The sequence below is a fragment of the Acanthochromis polyacanthus genome, chromosome 1 (genome assembly GCF_021347895.1).
Source record: "Acanthochromis polyacanthus isolate Apoly-LR-REF ecotype Palm Island chromosome 1, KAUST_Apoly_ChrSc, whole genome shotgun sequence".
NCBI classification, from domain to species: Eukaryota; Metazoa; Chordata; class Actinopteri; family Pomacentridae; genus Acanthochromis; species Acanthochromis polyacanthus.
Window position 1 is genome coordinate 34,817,133 of NC_067113.1, and position 22,481 is coordinate 34,839,613.

General features: G+C 40.2%; 2 protein-coding genes and 1 long non-coding RNA gene across 18 annotated transcripts in view; 1 reads left to right on the forward strand and 2 right to left on the reverse strand.

The window, feature by feature from the left end:
- The window catches only part of LOC110971092 (zinc finger protein OZF-like), a 117,758-nt gene that overhangs the window by 23,833 nt on the left and 71,444 nt on the right, over nt 1-22,481 (reverse strand). For 7 of the 15 annotated variants that reach the window (XM_051948836.1, XM_051948784.1, XM_051948754.1 and 4 more), the window contains one exon: nt 15,222-22,469. The exons of 4 other annotated variants lie outside the window; for them this stretch is intronic. In XM_051948836.1, the coding sequence (XP_051804796.1) occupies nt 15,222-22,469 (7,248 nt within the window). Of the gene's footprint in view, nt 1-9,969; nt 14,157-15,221; nt 22,470-22,481 lie in introns of those variants that run through there. 4 more of the 15 variants (XR_007942368.1, XR_007942365.1, XR_007942372.1 and 1 more) reach the window with 3 other exon arrangements.
- Nucleotides 1-22,481, reverse strand: part of LOC110972752 (gastrula zinc finger protein XlCGF46.1-like) — a 39,122-nt gene that overhangs the window by 9,874 nt on the left and 6,767 nt on the right. The window lies entirely within an intron of this gene.
- Nucleotides 4,837-6,701, forward strand: LOC127534783 (uncharacterized). The gene is made up of 3 exons (XR_007943233.1): nt 4,837-4,894; nt 5,396-5,479; nt 5,697-6,701. It is a non-coding gene; the product is annotated as an uncharacterized LOC127534783 (long non-coding RNA).

Below are 22,481 nucleotides of genomic sequence, written 5' to 3' on the forward strand. Positions count from 1 at the left end.
GCAATGTTATTGGAATAGCTTTAACTGTTTGGCTATATTTTCTCTTCGTACATTCAATTTGAAATTTCTCACAAAAAACATCATACGGCAAGAAGTTTCCTTCATCATTTAAAAGATGGGCAACAGCCCATATACCTTTAGAAAACCAGTCATTTGTAAAGAACGATTTTCTATTGATAGTTATGTACCAGTTGTTCCATATCGGAGAATTATGTGGTGTGAAATTATGTTTAAAGATTAACTTCCAATAGAGAAGGGTCTGTTGATGGAAATCAGAAAGCTTCACTGGTAGTTTGCTAAATTCAAAATCACATTTCAATAACAAGTGAATTCCTCCCATCTTATTAAAATCATGTTGGGTATGTAGTACCAAATAGAGTGAATATTGTTAAGCAAGTTTTTCAGCCATTTAAGTTTCAATAAACCATTCATATTATCAAAGTCTATTGCATTTCCTCCGCCATCTTTATAGGATTGAACCATATCGTTTTTACTTATGTAATGACATTTATTCCTCCATATAAAATTAAAATTTATGTTATTAATAGCTTTTATCATCTTATGATTCATTGGAAGAGAGTACGCTGGGTAGATAAGTCTGGAAAGGCTGTCCATTTTGGTTAGCAATATTCTCCCAAATATGGAAAGATCTCTTTGTAACCATCTATTAAGTGTTGATTTGCATTTGTTAATGTTATCCCAAATATTTACCTTGTCAGAAATGATTTTGTTTTTTGTTATGACAATTCCCAAATATTTTACTTCATTCTTAACTTGTATGTTGTATAATGATTGCTGAGAGTCATCCTTTAGCGCAAGTAATTCACATTTATTTAAATTTAGTTGTAGACCAGAAGCCTTAGAAAAAGTACTTATTGTTTGTAAGGCCAAAGGGATTTGGTCTTTATTTTTCAAAAAAGAGTGGTGTCATCAGCTAGTTGACTTATAATCAATTGTTTATCCATTATATCAATTCCTGTTACTTCACTATCTTTAATTAAAATAGAAAGCATCTCTGCAACCATTATAAATAAAAGAGGAGAACTTCCACATCCCTGTCGAATACCCTTTTTATAGCAAACCTGTTACAAGACCCATGCTTTAAGATCACTGAACTGTTTATATCATTGTATAACATATTTATAGATCTTCTAAATTTTTCACCAAATCCGAAATGCGAGAGTGTTTCTAGAATAAAGGGATGCTCTACTGAATCAAATGCCTTGTAAAAATCAAGGAAAAAAATCAAACTATCATCATTAATCAGATCCCTATACTCAATTAAGTCCAAAACAAGTCTAATATTGTTGTGAATAAGTCTATCTTTGAGAAAACCAGATTGAGTTTCGCTAATTATGTCTGATACCCCCTTTTTAAGTCTTGCTGCAATAGAGCCAGAATAGATTTTATAGTCCGTATTCAGTAATGTTATTGGTCTTAAGTTGTCCAGTATTCTTTTATCTTTTCCTGGTTTAGGGATTAACGTAATTATTCCTTGCTTCATAGTTGTCATTAATTCCTTTTTGTTAATGCATTCTACCAAAGCTTTGAACAGTATTTCTCTCACCTCATCCCAGAAAAATCTTAAAAAGTTGACTGTAAGGCCATCAGATCCTGGGGCTTTGTTTAAAGGCATTTTTTTAATAGCTGCGTCTAATTCCTCAATTTTAAGGTCAGATTCACAAAATTCATAGTATGTTTCATCAATTTTGGGGATTAAATGACCTATTTTGTCAAATAAATTGTTACAATTTGTTTGAGAGAATTGAGTGGAATACAATTTAGAGTAAAATGTGTACACTTCTTTTTCCAATAATTTAGAATCTTTACACTCTAATCCATTGATTAGAATACATGCTATACTATTTCTCTGTTGTCTATTCTTAGACAGTAGACTTACAGACTTTACCCCATAGATATATACAAACACTAGATGGCTCATGAGCGCTGTCAGCCTATGGGGAGCAACGTCGCCACATGGCGGCCATCTTGGGACAGGGTTGCTCGATCACTCATAACATTAAAGTCAATGGAGCATGGATTTTAAAATCACTGTAGATTGCTCAATTTTCAACCGATTTTACAACAGCTTGGTTTGTTCTAAACGTCAGAGATGTACTTGTTTTACTGCTTACATAAGAATAATTAAAACCATTGAATTCATATAATAATGAACACAGATATCAGCTTTTTTCAGCATAAATGGATGTAAATGTAATTTTAATATTTAGCATTGCACTTCTTTATTACTATCAGCTTTCTAATGCACAGATAAAAACAAAGCTCCACCAAAATCAATGCACAACAAAAAGAGATGATGTCTTTTCTTTCATGAACCCGGTGCCTACATTACCCACAATGCATTTCGGCTGCAGGCTAACTAATCCAGGCATAGATGTATACAAACAATAAGTCTAAGGTCTCAATCAAAGTCTCTTAACAAGCAAATAAATACAACCACAACCACAAAGAATGTAATTTCACCTAAAGATTCGGTTCTCAAAAAACGTTGGTCTCAGGAAAACCTAATAATTGAAAATCAGATTGTGAGTAACACCATCTTCAATGTAAGTAGCCAGGCAGAAAAGACACACAACTATGCCGCATTTTTCAAAACGAAAAGCTGCGATTTCGGAATTGAGCCTGAATCATAGCCACGTTAATAAGGTTTGTAATAAACTAAACCGTTTGTAAATCAATCAAGAATTGAGCGAGTTATGAGTGTTAAAGTGAGGAAATCATCCACCTTACCATTGACTACAGTACAGTGCGCCAGAGCAGTCCCCTGTCCTAAGATGGCCGCCAAGTGACGACGCCGCCGACTCCGTCTCGAGACATCTAGTGTTTGTATATATCTATGCTTTACCCGACCCAGTTCAAACTATCAAATCTACAAACACACACTACAAAGACCAAACAAAACCCAAACAAACAAATAAACAAACAAACAAAAAAAACCTCTAACTTGCACTCTCCACACCAAAACCAACTACCACCCCTTATTCCTATCATTATCCCTACCTAACCATCATATTCTATTATAAACCCCGGTCCCCTTTAAAAAATCCATCAGTGCCCTAACCTGCGCCCTCTCTTCCATACTTAGCATCTCTTTCAGTGTAAATTCCTGCACCCCTAACTCCTTTATCCTATCCATCAGCTCCCCTCTCTGCACCTCATATCTTCTACACCTCAGAACTACATGTTCCACCGACTCTTCCTCCTCCTGACAACCCTCACATAAACCAGTCTGGTGCTTCCCAATCAGTTTCAGTGTTTTATTTAGTGCACTATGCCCCAACCTTAACCTGGTCATCACACTCTCCTCCCTCCTGTGTCCACTACTCACCCTCCCACCTCTGACGCTCTTTTGTAATCATCAGTCGTCGACATCTTCGTCAACCAATGGGCTCGCTCGAAATGATCTGCACATGCGCAGGAAGGATCACTGCACAACAACAAACTGGACTCCAACAGATAATTTGTGTTCCATCATCTCTGACTGGCCTGAAAACTACGATACAATGAAATGTAGATATTTATGAAATAAAAACACACTGATGCATTGAGACGTTTCTGTTTAAAATAATTTAATAAATACCCAGAAACCGAGTGTCTGCAGGTTTTTCCATTCATTCAAATTTGAGGCTGTTTGAACCTTAGACATAATAAAGAGCAGATGCCGCTCGGGCTGCTGCGCAGCGAGAAATACGGCCGCCATCTTGGTCCGGTCATCCGCTCCACTCAGCGCTGTTTGACAGCGCATTTAATCCATCTTAACTCTGAATATTAAACTGATTTTCACGCGTTTTTTATTTTTATTTTTTTGCTGCAAACTTCATACATGTAGCTATGTTACAGGACAAATGGTTCGGCGTATTTTAATATTCATAGCAGGAATAATAGATAATAATAATAATAGGTAATAGAATATTCTGATATTAAGCTCGACTGTAGACAGGTATTTTGCAAACACTGTAAACACACACACACTGATATATGTTAGAGAAGCAGATAATGGCAGTAAAGTCAATTATTTTAATAATTTGAAGAGACAATATATGATTACGCCATATATACATATATAAACAAAATACTGATTAATGAACACATTAGTCAGTTTTCTGATATATTGATTATATTGACACTTCATACATGATTTATATATGTAGGATGATTTTCTCTGATACATAACTTTTATCTATTATATATATGTGAATGATGTTGATACTCCATCTATGATTTATATATATTTATTTTCTCTGATATATAACTTCTATCTATTGTTTTATATAGAAATATGTGTTCATTAGTCAGTATTTTGTTTATATATGTATATATATTGTAATCATATATTGTCTCTTCAAATTATTAAAATAATTGACTTTGCTGCCATGATCAGAATATTCTAATACCTATTATTATTATTATTATCTATTATTCCCACTATGAATATTAAAATACGCCGAACCATTTGTCCTGTATTATAGCTACATGTATGATGTTTGCAGCAAAAAAATAAAAATAAAAAACGCGTGAAAATCAGTTTAATATTCAGAGTTAAGATGGATTAAATGCAAACAGCACTGAGTGAAGCGGATGACCGGACCAAGATGGCGGCCCCACCGCTCGTCAGCCCCAATAGACAGTAGCGGTCGATGCGGCGTCTACTCTTTTTGTATGTCTATGGTTTGAACCAATGACGTATATATATATATATATATATATATATATATATATATATATATATATATATATATATATATATATATATATATACACCTAGACCCAATTACGTATAGAGCTAGACCGCTCACTGGCCGCTGAGAAACGGTAAATAGGAGCTGACTTCCGGTAGTGGCAAGAAGTGGTTTCAGAGTGGAACGCCAGCACGGTATGTGACTTTGTGTTTCGTTATTTACCAAGGTACAGTAAACTTCTGTGTTGGAATCAAGTCACAATGCTTGAAATACGTTGAGAACACCAGGCCAGGAGGCCCTAGACCAGCACTGGCTGGGTTTTTCAGTGACTGAGCAGACTCTCCTCAGGAGAGCGCCCAGTTCGCTGTCATGCTCATGGCTCGCCATTCCCCCTGTGCCTGTGGTCTCACTCTGACCTGGTGACGGGTGACAAGGCTATTTTTGTCATCAGAGAATATGTGTTAATGAACTAGAAATCTGTTTGAGAAGGTGAACAGCACGGCATGATCATATCTGACACTGACAGAAGTGGTAACTGGTCAGTGCTATGCAGTGACGTATGATAGCTCCTTCAATGCCACCAGTTTGTGATTCCTTCTCTGGAATGTAAGTGAAAGGAAACGTGCTGACACTCACCTTGCAATCATCACATCATGAACCTGTTAATTTAAGTGTCTCTGTTGTTATGGTTTCAGGTGGATGTGGCTAATATCTGACCATGGTGAAGTCGTGTGCTGCCATCTCCTGCACCAATCCATTTGTAATATTTCCTTTCATAAGTAAGTGGCTCTTTATTTTGGGACATTCTGCCTCAAATTTGCTCTGCTTCTTTGTTTGCAAACAGAAACTCCTTCTGATCCTGGCTTGAGTGCTGCACTCAGCCAGTTTAGCTGAATCACTAACTGTACAGTGTAAGCTGGTGTGACTATCAGTATTCAGTGACAGTCACAGTGCATCATTGTCTATGGATGGATTATAATATGCCACACATTTCAGGTTTCCCAAGCAGTCCAAGGACAGCACACTGAGAGATCAATGGATACAGGCCATCAGTAGAGAAGCGGTGGGGACCAAGAGGAGATGATCATAATTATGTCTGCAGCAACCATTTCAGGGAGGAGGACTTCATCCTCTCAAAACATGCTCAACACAAGCTTCTCAGGCCAGGGGCTGTACCATCCCTCAATTTGGGGAACCCAGAGAAAAAGGTTATGTTCTTTAATTGTTAATGGTTGCTCATTATTTCAATTTAGTACTTTTCTTTTCTTGTCAACTTTATTAAAACAGTTCTATTTAGAAATCAGTGACAAAGGTGTGCACATGCAGTGCTATTAAAAAAAGTCACAAAGAGGACAAGTTTAACCTACAACTATGAAATTTGCCATGCATATGTCAGTGTGAACAAAAATGTCTTTTGGTGTCATGTTCTAAACGCAACAGGAAGTCTGTCATTTTGAATTGAATGTCTGATTTTGGTCATTTTCAGCAATTAATTCTTCACAGGTGGTAACTACACAACACCTGAAATTCTGACATATATACAACACGCATTTAGGTTGAATATTTATGAAAATTGCAAATTTAACTCAAAGGGTGTGGTCAGAGGGGCTGACTGAACTTTGATGGTTCATCATGAAGCATGATGTGCAGTATAAAAGCCGTCTACATACTGCAATCTGCCTGAAAGTTTATGTGATTGATCACAGTCCTGCAGTGATGACATCCATATGTCAATGTGCACTCACATTGACATATGGCATGTTAACGGTTACCCCGTTAAACTTCAGCGGCCCGTATGTGCAAACGTATTTTGCTAAATTGACCGAAGCTGCAAACTCGATGATAGAAACATTATACACCCATGGAAAGCTTAGATTCTCATGAATCCGCTGGTATAAACCACTTTCAGATGTGATTACCACAGCAGGTAATATAAACACATTTGTCCAACAAACAGCAAATAATGTAAACAGCACAACTCACCTTTGAAGGCTCAAAACTAGTCACACATGAAAATATTCCACAAAAAACGGCCATAATCCAACCTTAGACATCCAGACAAAACAAGTCAGTAAAGTATTTTGTCCAAAACATGTCTTGAAATCAGTAAGCAATCCACAAATAGCTAGTTTTCGTGAATGTGCACCTCGCGCTGTGAGTCCCATATTGAGTGAATGGAAACAAAATGGCGTCAAATCCCCAGTTGTCGCCACTCTGTTATACAGGCACTCTAACCCCACCCGGCGTTTTTGATTTTTCATTTTTAAAATAAATATTTTTTAAAGGGGACATATTATGCAAACCTCACTTTGTGAAAGTGTTCTTACAGTAGTGTGAGTTGCAGTAGCTCATTATGAGGTTCGAATTTGAAAACTGTCTGTTTCCTCCCTGCCTTGCTACACCACATTTTGTGAAAACGCCTGCTCAAACATCCGATTTTGATTTGGGTCCGCTTATGACGAAATAAGCGGATTTAACTCCTCCCCTGACTGTGCCCCCCCTCCGCACTGTCCTACCAGCGTGCGTTGTCCTGGGTGAGGGAGGGGGTTCTGGAGTGGCGGTTCCCTCACAGCGCCACTCTTCTCTCGTTTTCCAGAGCTCGGCTTCTCAGTGTGGGCGCCGGGCAGGCTCGTGCGAAGTGACCAGGCTCATGGCACCGGTAGCAGCTGTCTGGAGAGCGGCGGCGACGAGGCGACGGAGGCGCCTCGGTCTCTTGCCCCTCTTCTTCTCCGGGCCTGCTCTGAGCCATCCTGACGTGCGGCTTGAACGCGGAAGTCGTGGGGGCCGGGACGTGAGCCTCTCTCGGCTTCTCGTAGTGCCTCGGCTGCCAGAGCATCTCCCCAGCTGCCGGCAGTCAGCTGCCGGGCACCACCAGCCGAGAGTGGGGAGCCGCCCGGCGCCGCTGCTGTGTGGAAAGCAAACACTCAGCGAGGCACTACGAGAAGCCGAGAGAGCGGAACACGCGCTCACGTCCCGGCCCCCCACGACTTGCGCGTTCAAGCCGCACGTCAGGATGGCTGAGTGTGGGCCTGGGGAAGAAGAGGAGCGAGAGACCGAGCCGCCTACGTCGCTGCCGCTCTCCAGACAGCTGCTACCGGTGCCATGAGCCTGGTCACTTCGCACGAGTCTGCCCGGCGCCCGCACCGAGAAGCTGAGCTCCAGGAAACGAGAGAAGGGAACCGCCACTCCAGAACCCCCTGGCTGGCTGCCGGAGGCTGGGGAGATGCTCCGGCAGCCGGCAGAGCATCTCTCCTGCTAGCAGCTGCTGCCCGTGGCGGCCCACCGTTTCGCCGCGGCGGGTTCTTGGTGTGGTGGAGCTGTCGGGGATTATGGGTCGGCTCTTTTCCTCTTGGGTTTGCTCCCAAGAGGCGGCTCAGTCCCTCGGTGACAGCTTGTTGGAGCTCCCTCAGTTCTTCCTCCATCTGCAGTCGGGCGAGCGCCATCCCACTTCTGACACCAATGTAGCACTGAGCGCATCCTCTCCCAGAGAGGGGAGGGGGAGTGGACAGATGCGTTCATTTGCATACCTGGAAGCAGGCCCAGAAACAGCTTGTTCTGAGGAGGGCTGGTGAGAATGAATTTTTCAACCACTGAAACTCCGAACAAAGGATGATTTTGGGGCGAACAAACTTAAATACTATGTTTTTGGGCTTCTGAGACCTATATGACGTGACTGAAAAATAGCATAATATGGGACCTTTAAAATAAACAATAATCAGTTATTTTTAGCACCATGCGTGTTTAGATTCGCAATTACATGTCATGTACAAAATATTAAATAGAATTTTCGGGGAAAATAGTTTCCTGCTCATCTCTGCTGAGCTGCTGGGGCACCAGAGAAATCGCCCCTCTAGTGCGGCAGAGCAGCCAATTACCGACAAGAGATTCGACATAGCAACAGAAATTTATCCAATCAGCGTCGTCGAATCTGATGCCCAGTGAGCATGCTTAAGTGCGGTGGATAACTGTGACAAGAGGAAGTTTTGGCTAGCTGGATCTAGTCATGCAAATACTTTTTATTGCTCCCCGTGTTTGCTCTGTAAAACGGCTGGGACAGACACGGTGTAGACTGTTTCTGGAGTAAGCGATATGAAACATTTATCTGAGAAAATAAAGAAACACGAGAGTAGGAGGGCACATATGGAGAACACCGTTAAGCTAACGATGGTAGGCAAGGCTGACATGGCAACGCAGCCAGATGAAGAGAAAAAAGAGTGACACACAGTTACACACTGAACTGTTCTGAAGTGGCCTCCAATGAGCCCTGATCTGAATCCTACTGAACATCTGTGGAAGCAGCTGAAACATGCAGTCTGGAGGACAGCTTTCACACTTTAGACAGCTGGAGCAGTTTGCTCACCAGGAGTCGACACGTGCAGAAGTCTCACTGAGAGTTACAGAAATCACCTGACTGCAGTGACTGGTTTAAAAGGTTGTACAACAAAATATTAAGTTAAGGGGACCATCATTTTTGTCCAGGCCTGTTTCATATTCTTACAAAGTAATCTTCAACAGAAGAGTACTGTCTGTCTGTATACACACATACATTTATTCCCTGACCAGATTTTTCTTTGTATAAAGTTGACTTTAGCTCATCATCCATAATGTATTGCACTTAATGATTTTTGGATATTTTGTCTAAATAGTGTTTGCTTATGTAATCTGCTCATCATTTTCTGGCTTCTTCACTGAAATGTTGAAATCATCAAAATTGTTGCAGATTGTATTTTTCTTTGTATGATAATTGAAAAATCCCTTAATTGTTGCAGTTCTGATCAGTTAGTAACATTTAGCTTTATCATAAATTACTGTACAGTATTTTTCTGTTCTAGTATTAATTTCTTAATATACCTAACACTTAACATAATACTTGAGTCGTCAGTTCAGCACTAATGCACTGTTTCATGAGCTCAGCTGTAGAGATAATTTATTGCCAAAATTGTGGTTACGCAATATGTTGTTCATGTTTTGAGCAAAAATGCCTCAAGTTATTAATATTGGCATTAAATTATTTCACAGAGCACTGATATCCTGCCGTTTCTGTTCAGTTGTATCGGGATGGTTACTGAAACTGACTTGATATGGCACAGCCCCACCGAGAATGTTTTTCACCAGCCACCACTGACGTGGACTACTTTAAATATTGAAATGAAAATGAATGTTTTGTTTGTTTATAACTGACAGAACAGATATGACAAGTTGTACAATATTGCAGATGTAAACGATGGTTTCTCTTCTCTTCTTTGTGTTAAGTCAGTCGACACATATATCTTTTTTGAGGGTGATCTCCATTTATTACAGCCGAGACAGCCTTGAGAACCCATTAAAAAACACACACAAGATCTTCTGTCAATTTACACGACTTGTGCTCCTACAGGAATGAAACAACACACTGGGAAAGTGAACTCCAGTCTGTGGTTTGCGCACACAAAGGGAGACAGGAAGATCCTCTACAGGATAACATGGAAAAACATCAGCAACTTTTGCATTGTGGCAAAGTTTCAAAAAATCTCTTCATTGAATGAATGAATGAATATTTTAGTTCGGTTACAAAAATTACAGTAAACAAATTTTTTTTTATTTCCCACCTTTTCTTCTCTCGCTTTCCTCCTCCCCTACTCCTCTAGCAAAAAAAGATGGAAAAGACAAGAAAAACAAACAAAAACAAAACCGCCAGAATATATATATATAACAGTTTTTTACAAGTTCTGTAACTGAAAGAGGAATAGGCAGAAGCTGAAGCTTATTTTGCCTATCCTATGCAATCCCTAGAATTACTGAGCATTACAGTAATACATGAAATAAGACACAGAGGATGAAAAAAGAAAATATTTTACTCTACATTAGCCTTCTTAGTCATTCCACATATCAGTCATTTTACATTGTACTCATTATTTTACCTTTTAGTGCTTTTTTAAAACTCAACAGAGAATTACAGTTTCAAATCATTTCTCAGTCCTTTCCATAATACAACACCCAGATATGAGACACATCTGTATTTAACATTAGTTCTCACCTTACCCCTTTCAAAGACGCTCAGCCCTCTGTGTCAAGGATTTTCATTGGCACCCAGTGGACACCCCATATGGGTGTCACAACCCTACCCACAATGATGTCTTTAGGGGTTGCATGGGAGGACGTGGGCTCTGCAGTGCTGGTGCTCCCAGGTGACACCGGAGCATCACTCAGCAACTTCCCCCTCACCAAATACTCCTGCTGTGGACCAAACCTAACAGCCTGCCATAGCCTCATGTTGCCAACTCTAGTAGGGGGCTCAGGGACCAGACCAACGAGTGATGCAACTGAGCAACTGGAGGAAATGCTCAGTCTGGGTCAGAGGTTTTGCAGTAGGTACTGTACATGTTGGAGATAATGCTTCATCTGGCCTTCTATGTAACCTCACGTTAGCACGAGGAAGAGAAAGCGGGAAACTGGACTCACTTGACCACAGAATCTTCTTCCATTTCCTGGCTGTCCCATTCTTGTGTGTTTGGACCCAACAATGCCGGGTTAACCTCTGTCTCTCATTGGTCAGGGGCTTCTTAGCCTTTTAGGACCTTAAACCATGATATAAAAGTCGGCCAAGTAGAGTTTCGGTGGAACACTGGACACCAGTTTGGTTTGACCACTGCTTTTGAAACTCCTATGGTGTCATTTGGTGGTTTCCCTGCACATCTGGATCAGGATGTGGACATTTCTTGCTGAAGAAACCCTTGGACACCCAGATCTTGGTTTGTCTTCAAGCTGTTGGTTGATCTGTATTCCTGCAGGGTGTAGCCAACTGCTAAAGGACTGCATCTGGGTCATTCCACATCATTTCAACCAGTGGTCCCCACCTGACCCTCTCAGATTTTGCTGAGTTTTTACATGCATTTAGAAAATTACACGATGGGAAAATCCAAAATTTGAATGCTTTATTGCCATTAGTTTCAAAGTTATGGCCATTTGAAGTAGGTAGGGGGTACCCTATTATTGCAGCCAAAATTAAGACTTGAAATTTTCGACTATTTTCAGACTTCTATAACTTCTGAACACCAAAAAGAGATCTGAAATTTTCAGAATCATTTCACAGTGACCTACAGTCCTCAGAAATGGGAAAATATTTACTTTATATTTATAATTGCATGTTACAGAGAATGACAAAGTTGCAATTTTATCCATCATGAACTTCTAAACTGCTACATTTGGCCACCCATTACACAAAAACTAATCATCATATCCATTAGAAATTTTATGTGGTATAATTTGGCTATCTAAGGATTGGATCTGTATAAAATCAAAGTGCTATGGTATATAATGCATGAAATATGAACAACTAAAAATCAAAAATATCTGTCCGGCCTTTGGATTCAAAGGTCAACATTAAACATAGGAGGGTTTATAGAGGCAAGTTGTGCTTGGTGTCAAAATTTAGGGAAATTCCTGTATTTCACATGATGTCTTTTACTTTTTGATACCACCTATCCCACATACTGACGCACATGCAACCAATCAATTGCAAGTTTTAATGGCTTTTGTAGGATTTGTTTCATATTACGGTTGTGACTGTACTAAAATAAATTGCATTTGAAGACCTAAGACTGATTCTTTATGCAATATTTCACAAATTCATGGAGTGTCCAAAAACATTTTTCCACCAGTGTATTTACAATATTATACACATCTACCAATTAGTTTCCTTCACGATTTTGTTACTTTCAATTACCAAAGTGTCCCTGTGATGCACCGCTTGGCCACACTAAATCTCCAGCACAAATCAGCATCCAATGAAGTGACTACAGACAAAAATATAACAAAACAAAGTCAAACATATATGGTATATTATAGATTCCTAATACTAAATCACAGATAAATTTCACCCAAAACCACTGCTGCACCATGGACCCTGTTACACAGATTCTGAATTAATGTCATGATAAGAAATAGCAGTAGAAATTCCAGGTGTGATCAAACACTCTCAAAGTTAAATGTGCAAAAACCCTGCAAGAAGTTCAATGGTGAGGAAAGCATTCAAAAGACTGAGCTAAAACTTTACTGATACCAGTCAAAATATCCAAACTTTATAGGAAAAAAAGAGCCAGTGGAGGTGGATTTAAATGAAATGCCAGAAGTAAAGCTTAATGATTAAGCATTTAAAACAACTGAACAAGACAACACTTAACAATACATAAGCTACAATTTCATTTTTTAAAAAAGGAAGTAGGTTCATCATGATGAAGCTCAAACCAGGATTTTCAGTCTGCTCACTTCAGCAGAACACCAAAGAATAAAAAGAAAGTCAGACCAAAGAACCTTCTTCAGGTGACTTCAGAGTCTCCACATGTCTTCTGGTGAACTCTAGTCCAGACTTAAGAATTTTTCTTCACAGAGTCTTTCTCTTTGTCTCCATAAAGCTTTGACTGGTGAAAAACAGACAGCAGTTGTTGGATGAACAGTCTCTAACATCTCAGCTGCTGAAGCTTGGAACTCCTTCAGAGGAGTCATAGCAGTCTTGGTGACCTCCTTCACTAGTCTCTTTTTTGGTCACTCATGATTTACTGTTCAAAAGGAATGACAAGGGAAAAACTTCTAAAGGGAGTGACTACTCTTTAGTGACACCGTACTTGCTGTTTTCTATTTGTAATTTGGTTACTTTTTTGAATCAACAGTGGGTTTTCCCGGGATCTTTCTGCATGGAGTTTGCATGTTCTCCTTCTGCATGGGTGGGTTTTCTCCAGATACTCTGGCTTCCTCCCACAGTCCAAAAATATGCTGAGGTTAACTGATTACTCTAAATTGCCCGTAGGTGTGAATGTGAGTGTGATTGTCTGTATATGTAGCCCTACGACAGACTGGCGACCTGACCAGGTGTCCCCTGCCTTCACCCCCAGTCAGCTGGCATAGGCTTCAGCCTCAGCGCGACCCTAACGAGGATGAAGCGGCGTATGGATGATGGATGGATGGATGAACAGTCTCTCCCATGTCAGCTGCTGAAAGTGGAATTCCTTCATAGGAGTCATAGGTGTCTTGGTGGCCTCCTTCACTTGTTTCTTCCTTGGTCATTGATTTAAAGTTTAAAAGCAATGATATGTGAAAACATTTCCAAGCGGGCAACAGCTCCTTATAGGAACTATGCTTGCTGATCCTTTATTTTGCAGAAGAAATTAAGGAAATATTTCAGAATGATGACTCATCAAGTGCAACATGAACAACGATAATAAACAAAGATTAAATGTGAATTCTGTGGAGTTTGATCTCAAGGACATTAACTTTGTGGGAAATGTCATGAACTTTTACTGACCCCAGCATGGGGAAATCTTCTTGGCAGGGGTTCCGTTTGTGTCCAGTGTGCATATGCTGGTGTCATTGCAGGGTTCCTTGTTGGTTGGATGTTCATCCAGACTGGTCACAACAGCACTGTTCACCATTGGCAGAGTGCTGACAAGTCTGAGAGTTTTGTCCATCTGTGTTGCTCTGCTTGGAAAACAAACACACAAACACAGAGAAAGTCAAGGTCTATTGTAGCACTGACGAATGGATGTCTTGCCTGAAACAGAGAGCACCCCTACTGACATCTGAAGAGACTTTTACCTGTTGCAATAAAACATTCAGTTGTCTGAGCTTCCAGGAAGATTAACACTCATATAGATATAGAAGGGCTACAGAAGTTTAAACTGGTGATGTCCCAATAAAATACTTTTGGCTCACGATCCATGGTGAGTCATTAAATATTTAGTATCTGCTGATGTCATATTCCTCGTAACACACACACATCATCTATTGTAGATGAACTGCATTATGTAGTTGCACCACAAAGTGGAGTTTATGACTACACCTGGGCGGCATGGCTCAGTGGTTTGAGTGGCCGTCTTGTAACTGGAAGGTTGCCGGTTCGATCCTCGGCCCGTCGTGCTCATGTCGAGGTGTCCCTGAGCAAGACATCGAACCCCTAATTGCTCCTGATGGGTTGTGGTTAGCACCTTGCATGGCAGCTCCCGCCATCAGTGTGTGAATGTGTGTGTGAATGGGTAAATGTGACATATCATCATGTAAAGCGCTTTGGATAAAAGCGCTATATAAATACAACCATTTACCATTTTACACCTGCAACAATGTTTTGTGTTGGAAAGCACAAAGCATTGTGGAATCTTAGTTAGAAAAGAGCACCATGACAGAGACTTAAATGAAGTTCATTGACATGAGGCCAGCAAGCAACTGATGAGTTAAGCTGGGTTTTGATTCAACATCCCAGCAGAATATGTAATGCTGATGCGATATCTTTTCATCTTCATACGCTGAGAACAAGATTGTGGTGATACTGATCATGTCAGAAATCCTAATCTTACCTACATCCTAAGGTTACCCTGGACCAGATTTATGCATTAAAATGAGCACAGGTGAGACTGAACGACAGATGATAGTGTGTTAACATATTAAGCTTGACCACAGTTCAAAACAGTTTGACACAAAATATCATAGCAATATCCAAAATGTCCGATGAAGAACTGTGTGTACAATGTCATGAGAGCAGTCTTTACATACCTCACTGTGACGTTGATTGAAGGTTCTCTTCCTGGTGTGGATCCGTTGGTGTTTTTTCAGATACTCCAAAGTTGTAAAAGTCTTGTTACATTCGTCACATCTGTATGGTCTCTCACTGGTGTGGATCTGTTGGTGTTTTTTCAGATACTCCAAAGTTGTAAAAGTCTTATTACACTCCTCACATCTGTATGGTCTCTCCCCAGTGTGGACACGTTGGTGAGTTTTGAGGTTGACAATGTAACTGAAGCCTTTCCCACACTGGTCACATTGGTAAGGTTTTACCCCAGTGTGGGTTACTTCATGGGCTTTCAACTCTGCATACCGTACAAATGGTTTACCACAGTGATCACATGCGTACACATCATGTCCAGTGTGGATGCGTTGGTGACATTTTAGATTCCGTTGGTGCTTGAAACTTTTTTCACAGGAATCACAGTGATACCGCTTTCTTCCAGAGTGGGGGCACTGATGGATCAATAACTGCTCATTTCCAGTAAAGGTTTTCACACACCTACTACAGTTGAATGGTTCACCTTCACTGTGGGTGAGTTGGTGGTTTTTTAAATTATTCAACCGAGTGTAAGTCTTCCCACACTGATCACATTTGAATGGTTTAACTTCACTGTGGGTGTGTTGATGTTTGGTTAAAGTACTCTTCTCAGAAAATGTCTTCCCACATTGAGCACAGCTGAATGGTTTAACTCCAGTGTGAATGAGTTGGTGATTTGTTAATTTACTCTTGACAGTAAATGTCTTCCCACATTGATCACAGCTGAATGGTTTAACTTCATTGTGAATGAGTTGATGTTTTCTTAAATTACTCTTGAGAGTAAATGTCTTTCCACATTGATCACAGCTGAATGGTTTAACTTCATTGTGAATGAGTTGATGTTTTGTTAAAGTACTCTTGACAGTAAAAGTCTTCCCACACTGATCACAACTGAATGGTTTCTTCACAGTGTGAATACATTGGTGAATGCTTCGCTGTGTTGCTGTCATAAAAGTCTTCTGACATTTCTCACATTTGTATGGTCTCTCTCCAGTGTGGACACGTTGGTGATTTTTCAGGCTGTTAATGTAGTTGAAGCCTTTCCCACACTGGTCACAGGGAAATGGTTTAATCCCAGTGTGGGTAACTTCATGGGATTTTAACTGTGCATATTTTACAAACGGTTTACTACAGTGATCACATGTGTACAATTTATGTCCAGTGTGGATGCGTTGGTGACATTTTAGGTGCTTTTGGTGCTTGAAGCTTTTTTCACAGGAGTCACAGCGATACTGCTTTCTCCCCGACTGTGGGCATTGATGGATCAATAACTGTTCATTTTGAGTAAAAATCTTCCCACACTGATCACAGATGAATGGTTTTACTTCACTGTGGGTGAGTTGATGTTGATTTAACTGATCCACTTGAGGAAAAGTCATCTCGCATTGATCACAGATGAATGGTTTAACTTCACTGTGTGTGAGCTGATGGTTATTTAACTGATCCACTTGAGTAAAAGTCATCTCACACTGATCACAGCTGGATGGTTTTACTTCACTGTGGGTGAGTTGATGTTGATTTAACTGATCAACTTGAGTAAAAGTCTTCCCACACTGATCACAGATGAATGGTTTTACTTCACTGTGGGTGAATTGATGGTCATTTAACTGGTCCACTTGAGTGAAAGTCATCTCACACTGTTCACAGCTGAATGGTTTTACTTCACTGTGGGTGAGTTGATGTTTTGTTAAAGTACTCTTGACAGTAAAAGTCTTCCCACACTGATCACAACTGAATGGTTTCTTCACAGTGTGAATACATTGGTGAATGCTTCGCTGTGTTGCTGTCATAAAAGTCTTCTGACATTTCTCACATTTGTATGGTCTCTCTCCAGTGTGGACACGTTGGTGATTTTTCAGGCTGTTAATGTAGTTGAAGCCTTTCCCACACTGGTCACAGGGAAATGGTTTAATCCCAGTGTGGGTAACTTCATGGGATTTTAACTGTGCATATTTTACAAACGGTTTACTACAGTGATCACATGTGTACAATTTATGTCCAGTGTGGATGCGTTGGTGACATTTTAGGTGCTTTTGGTGCTTGAAGCTTTTTTCACAGGAGTCACAGCGATACTGCTTTCTCCCCGACTGTGGGCATTGATGGATCAATAACTGTTCATTTTGAGTAAAAATCTTCCCACACTGATCACAGATGAATGGTTTTACTTCACTGTGGGTGAGTTGATGTTGATTTAACTGATCCACTTGAGGAAAAGTCATCTCGCATTGATCACAGATGAATGGTTTAACTTCACTGTGTGTGAGCTGATGGTTATTTAACTGATCCACTTGAGTAAAAGTCATCTCACACTGATCACAGCTGGATGGTTTTACTTCACTGTGGGTGAGTTGATGTTGATTTAACTGATCAACTTGAGTAAAAGTCTTCCCACACTGATCACAGATGAATGGTTTTACTTCACTGTGGGTGAATTGATGGTCATTTAACTGGTCCACTTGAGTGAAAGTCATCTCACACTGTTCACAGCTGAATGGTTTTACTTCACTGTGGGTGAGTTGATGTTGATTTAACTGATCCACTTGAGTAAAAGTCATCTCACACTGTTCACAGCTGAATGGTCGAACTTCATTGTGGGTGAGTTGATGTTTTTTAAAATAATCCATTCGCGTAAAAGTCTTCCCACACTGATCACAGCTGAATGGTCGAACTCCACTGTGAATGACTTGATGGCCTTTTAAATGATGTGCCCGATTAAAAGTCTTCCCACACTGATCACAGCTGAATGGTCGAACTCCACTGTGAATGAGTTTGTGTGCCGTTAATTTACTCTTTCTAATAAATGTCTTCCCACATTGATTGCAGCCGAAAGGTTTCACTCCACTATGAATCACTTGATGTGCTGTTAAATTTTTCTTGTAAGTAAAACTCTTCCCACACTGATCACAGCTGAATGGTTTAACTTCATTGTGAATGAGTTGATGTTTGGTTAAAGCATTCTTCTCAGTAAATGTCTTCCCACATTGATCACAGCTGAATGGTTTAACTTCATTGTGAATGAGTTGATGTCTTGTGAAAGAACTCTTGACTGTAAAAGTCTTCCCACACTTATCACAACTGAATGGTTTCTTCACAGTGTGAATACATTGGTGAATGCTTCGCTGTGTTGCTGTCATAAAAGTCTTCTGACATTTCTCACATTTGTATGGTCTCTCCCCAGTGTGGACACGTTGGTGATTTTTCAGGCTGGTAATGTAGTTGAAGCCTTTCCCACACTGGTCACAGCGAAATGGTTTAATCCCAGTGTGGGTAACTTCATGGGATTTTAACTGTGCATATTTTACAAACGGTTTGCCACAGTGATCACATGTGTACAATTTACGTCCAGTGTGGATGCGTTGGTGACATTTCAGGTACTTTTGGTGCTTGAAGCTTTTTTCACAGGAGTCACAGCGATACTGCTTTCTCTCTGACTGTGGGCATTGATGGATCAATAACTGTTCATTTTGAGTAAAAGTCTTCCCACACTGATCACAGCTGAATGGTTTTACTTCACTGTGGGTGAGTTGATGTTGATTTAACTGATCCACTTGAGTAAAAGTCATCTCACACTGATCACAGACGAATGGTTTAACTTCACTGTGGGTGAGTTGATGATTATTTAAATGATCCACTTGAGTAAAAGTCATCTCACATTGATCACAGATGAATGGTTTAACTTCACTGTGGGTGAGTTGATGGTTTTCTAACTGATCCACTTGAGTAAAAGTCATCTCACACCGATCACAGATGAATGGTTTAACTTCACTGTGGGTGAGTTGATGGTAATTTAACTGATCCACTTGAGTAAAAGTCATCTCGCGTTGATCACAGATGAATGGTTTAACTTCACTGTGTGTGAGTTGATGGTTATTTAACTGGTCCACTTGAGTAAAAGTCTTCCCACACTGATCACAGCTGAATAGTCGAACTTCACTGTGGGTGAGTTGATGTTTTTTTAAATGATCCACTCGGGTAAAAGTCTTTCCACACTGATCACAGCTGAATGGTCGAACTTCACTGTGGGTGAGTTGATGTTTTTTTAAATAATCCATTCGCGTAAAAGTCTTCCCACACTGATCACAGCTGAATGGTCGAACTTCACTGTGGGTGAGTAGATGGTTTTTTAAATAATCTATTCGCGTAAAAGTCTTCCCACACTGATCACAGATGAATAGTCGAACTTCACTGTGGGTGAGTTGATGTTTCTTTAAATAATCCATTCGTGTAAAAGTCTTTCCACACTGATCACAGCTGAATGGTCGAACTTCACTGTGTTTGAGTTGATGGTTCTTAAACTGATCCACTTGAGTAAAAGTCATCTCACACTGATCACAGATGAATGGTTTTACTTCACTGTGGCTCAGTGGATGGTCATTTAACGGATCCACTTGAGTAAAAGTCATCTCACACTGTTCACAGCTGAATGGTTTTACTTCACTGTGGGTGAGTTGATGTTGATTTAACTGATCCACTTGAGTAAAAGTCATCTGACACTGATCACAGATGAATGGTTTAACTTCACTGTGGGTGAGTTGATGATTATTTAAGTGATCCACTTGAGTAAAAGTCATCTCACACTGTTCACAGCTGAATGGTTTTACTTCACTGTGGGTGAGTTGATGTTGATTTAACTGATCCACTTGAGTAAAAGTCATCTGACACTGATCACAGATGAATGGTTTAACTTCACTGTGGGTGAGTTGATGATTATTTAAGTGATCCACTTGAGTAAAAGTCATCTCACACTGATCACAGATGAATGGTTTCACTTCACTGTGTGCGAGTTGATGTTTCTTTAAATAATTTATTCGAGTAAAAGTCTTCCCACACTGATCACAGCTGAATAGTCGAACTTCACTGTGGGTGAGATGATGTTTTTTTAAATGATCCACTCGAGTAAAAGTCTTCCCACACTGATCACAGCTGAATGGTCGAACTTCACTGTGGGTGAGTTGATGTTTTTTCAAATAAACCATTCGCGTAAACGTCTTCCCACACTGATCACAGCTGAATGATCGAACTTCACTGTGGGTGAGTTGATGTTTCTTTAACTGATCAACTCGAGTAAAAGTCTTCCCACACTGATCACAGCTGAATGGTCGAACTTCATTGTGGGCGAGTTGATGGTTTTTTAAATAATCCAGTCGCGTAAAAGTCTTCCCACACTGATCACAGCTGAATGGTCGAACTTCACTGTGGGTGACTTGATGTTTCTTTAAACAATCTATTTGAGTAAAAGTCTTCCCACACTGATCACAGCTGAATGGTCGAACTTCACTGTGGGTGAGTTGATGGTTCTTTAACCGATCCACTCGAGTAAAAGTCTTCCCACACTGATCACAGCTGAATGGTCGAACTTCATTGTGGGTGAGTTGATGTTTTTTTAAATAAACCATTCGCGTAAAAGTCTTCCCACACTGATCACAGCTGAATGATCGAACTTCACTGTGAGTGAGTTGATGGTTCTTTAAGTGATCCAGTCGAGTAAAAGTCTTCCCACACTGATCACAGGTGAATGGTCGAACTTCATTGTGGGTGAGTTGATGTTTTTTTAAACAATCCATTCGCGTAAAAGTCTTCCCACACTGATCACAGCTGAATGGTCGAACTTCACTGTGGGTGAGTTGATGTTTCTTTAAACAATCTATTTGAGTAAAAGTCTTCCCACACTCATCACAAATAAATGGTTTCTTCACAGAGTGAACATATTGGTGAATTCTTAACTGTGTTGCTGTCATAAAAGTCTTCTGACATTTCTCACATCTGTGTGGTCTCTCCCCAGTGTGGATACGTTGGTGAATTTTCAGGGTGGCAATGTAGTTGAAGCCTTTCCCACACTGGTCACATTGGTATGGTTTTACCCCGGTGTGGGTAACTTCATGGGCTTTTAACCGTGCATACTTTATAAATGGTTTGCCACAGTGACCACATGCATACACATTATGTCCAGTGTGGATGCGTTGGTGAGATTTTAGGTTCCGTAGGTGCTTGAAACTTTTTTCACAAGAGTCACAGTGATACCGCTTTCTCTCTGACTGTGGGCACTGATGGTTCAATAACTGTTCATTTTGAGTAAAAGTCTTCTCACACTGATCACAGCTGAATGGTCTCACTCCACTGTGGGTGAGTTGATGGTCTTTGAAGTTTTGAATCCGAGTAAAAGTCCTCCCACACTGATCACAACTGAATGGTCTAATTCCACTGTGAATGAGTTGGTGTCTTGTTAGCTTACTCTTGCTAATAAAAGTCCTCCCACACTGATCACAACTGAATGGTCTCACTCCACTGTGGATGAGTCCATGACTTCTTAATTGACCATTCTGAGAAAAGGTTTTCCCACATTGATCACACCTGAATGGTTTAACTCCACTGTGGATGAATTGGTGTGTTGCTAGCTTACTCTTGCTAATAAAAGTCTTCTCACACTGATCACAGCTGAATGGTCTAACTCCACTGTGAATGAGTTCATGTCTTGTTAGCTTACTCTTGCTAATAAAAGTCTTCTCACAATGATCACAGCTGAATGGTCTAACTCCACTGTGAATGAGTTGGTGTGTTGTTAACGTACTCTTGCTAATAAAAGCCTTCTCACACTGATCACAGCTGAATGGTCTCACTCCACTGTGGATGAGTTGGTGTCTTGTTAGCTTACTCTTGGAAGTAAAAGTCTTCTCACAATGATCACAGCTGAATGGTCTAACTTCACTGTGAATGAATTGGTGTGTTGTTAACTTACTCTTGCTAATAAACGTCTTCTCACACTGATCACAGCTGAATGGTCTAACTCCACTGTGAATGAGTTTATGTGCTGTTAACTTACTCTTTCTAATAAAAGTCTTCTCACATTGATCACAGCTGAATGGTCTCACTCCACTGTGGATGAGTTGATGTTTTTTTACATCACTCATCCAAGTAAATGTCTTCCCACACTGATCACAGCTGAATGCTTTAACTCCACTGTGAACAACTTGATGTGCTGTTAGTCTACACTTGTAAGTGAAAGTTAGCCCACACTGATCACAACTGAATGGTTTCTTCACAGTGTGAATACGTTGGTGAATTCTTAGCTTTGTTGCTGTGATAAAAGTCTTGCCACATTGCTCACAATTCAGCGATTCATCTCTGTTTTTTGTTGTTGGGGAACTCTCGTTATCCTCCTCTGAGGTCCGACGTCTGACTCCTTTGTTGTTTTTATGTTTCTGTAGCAACAG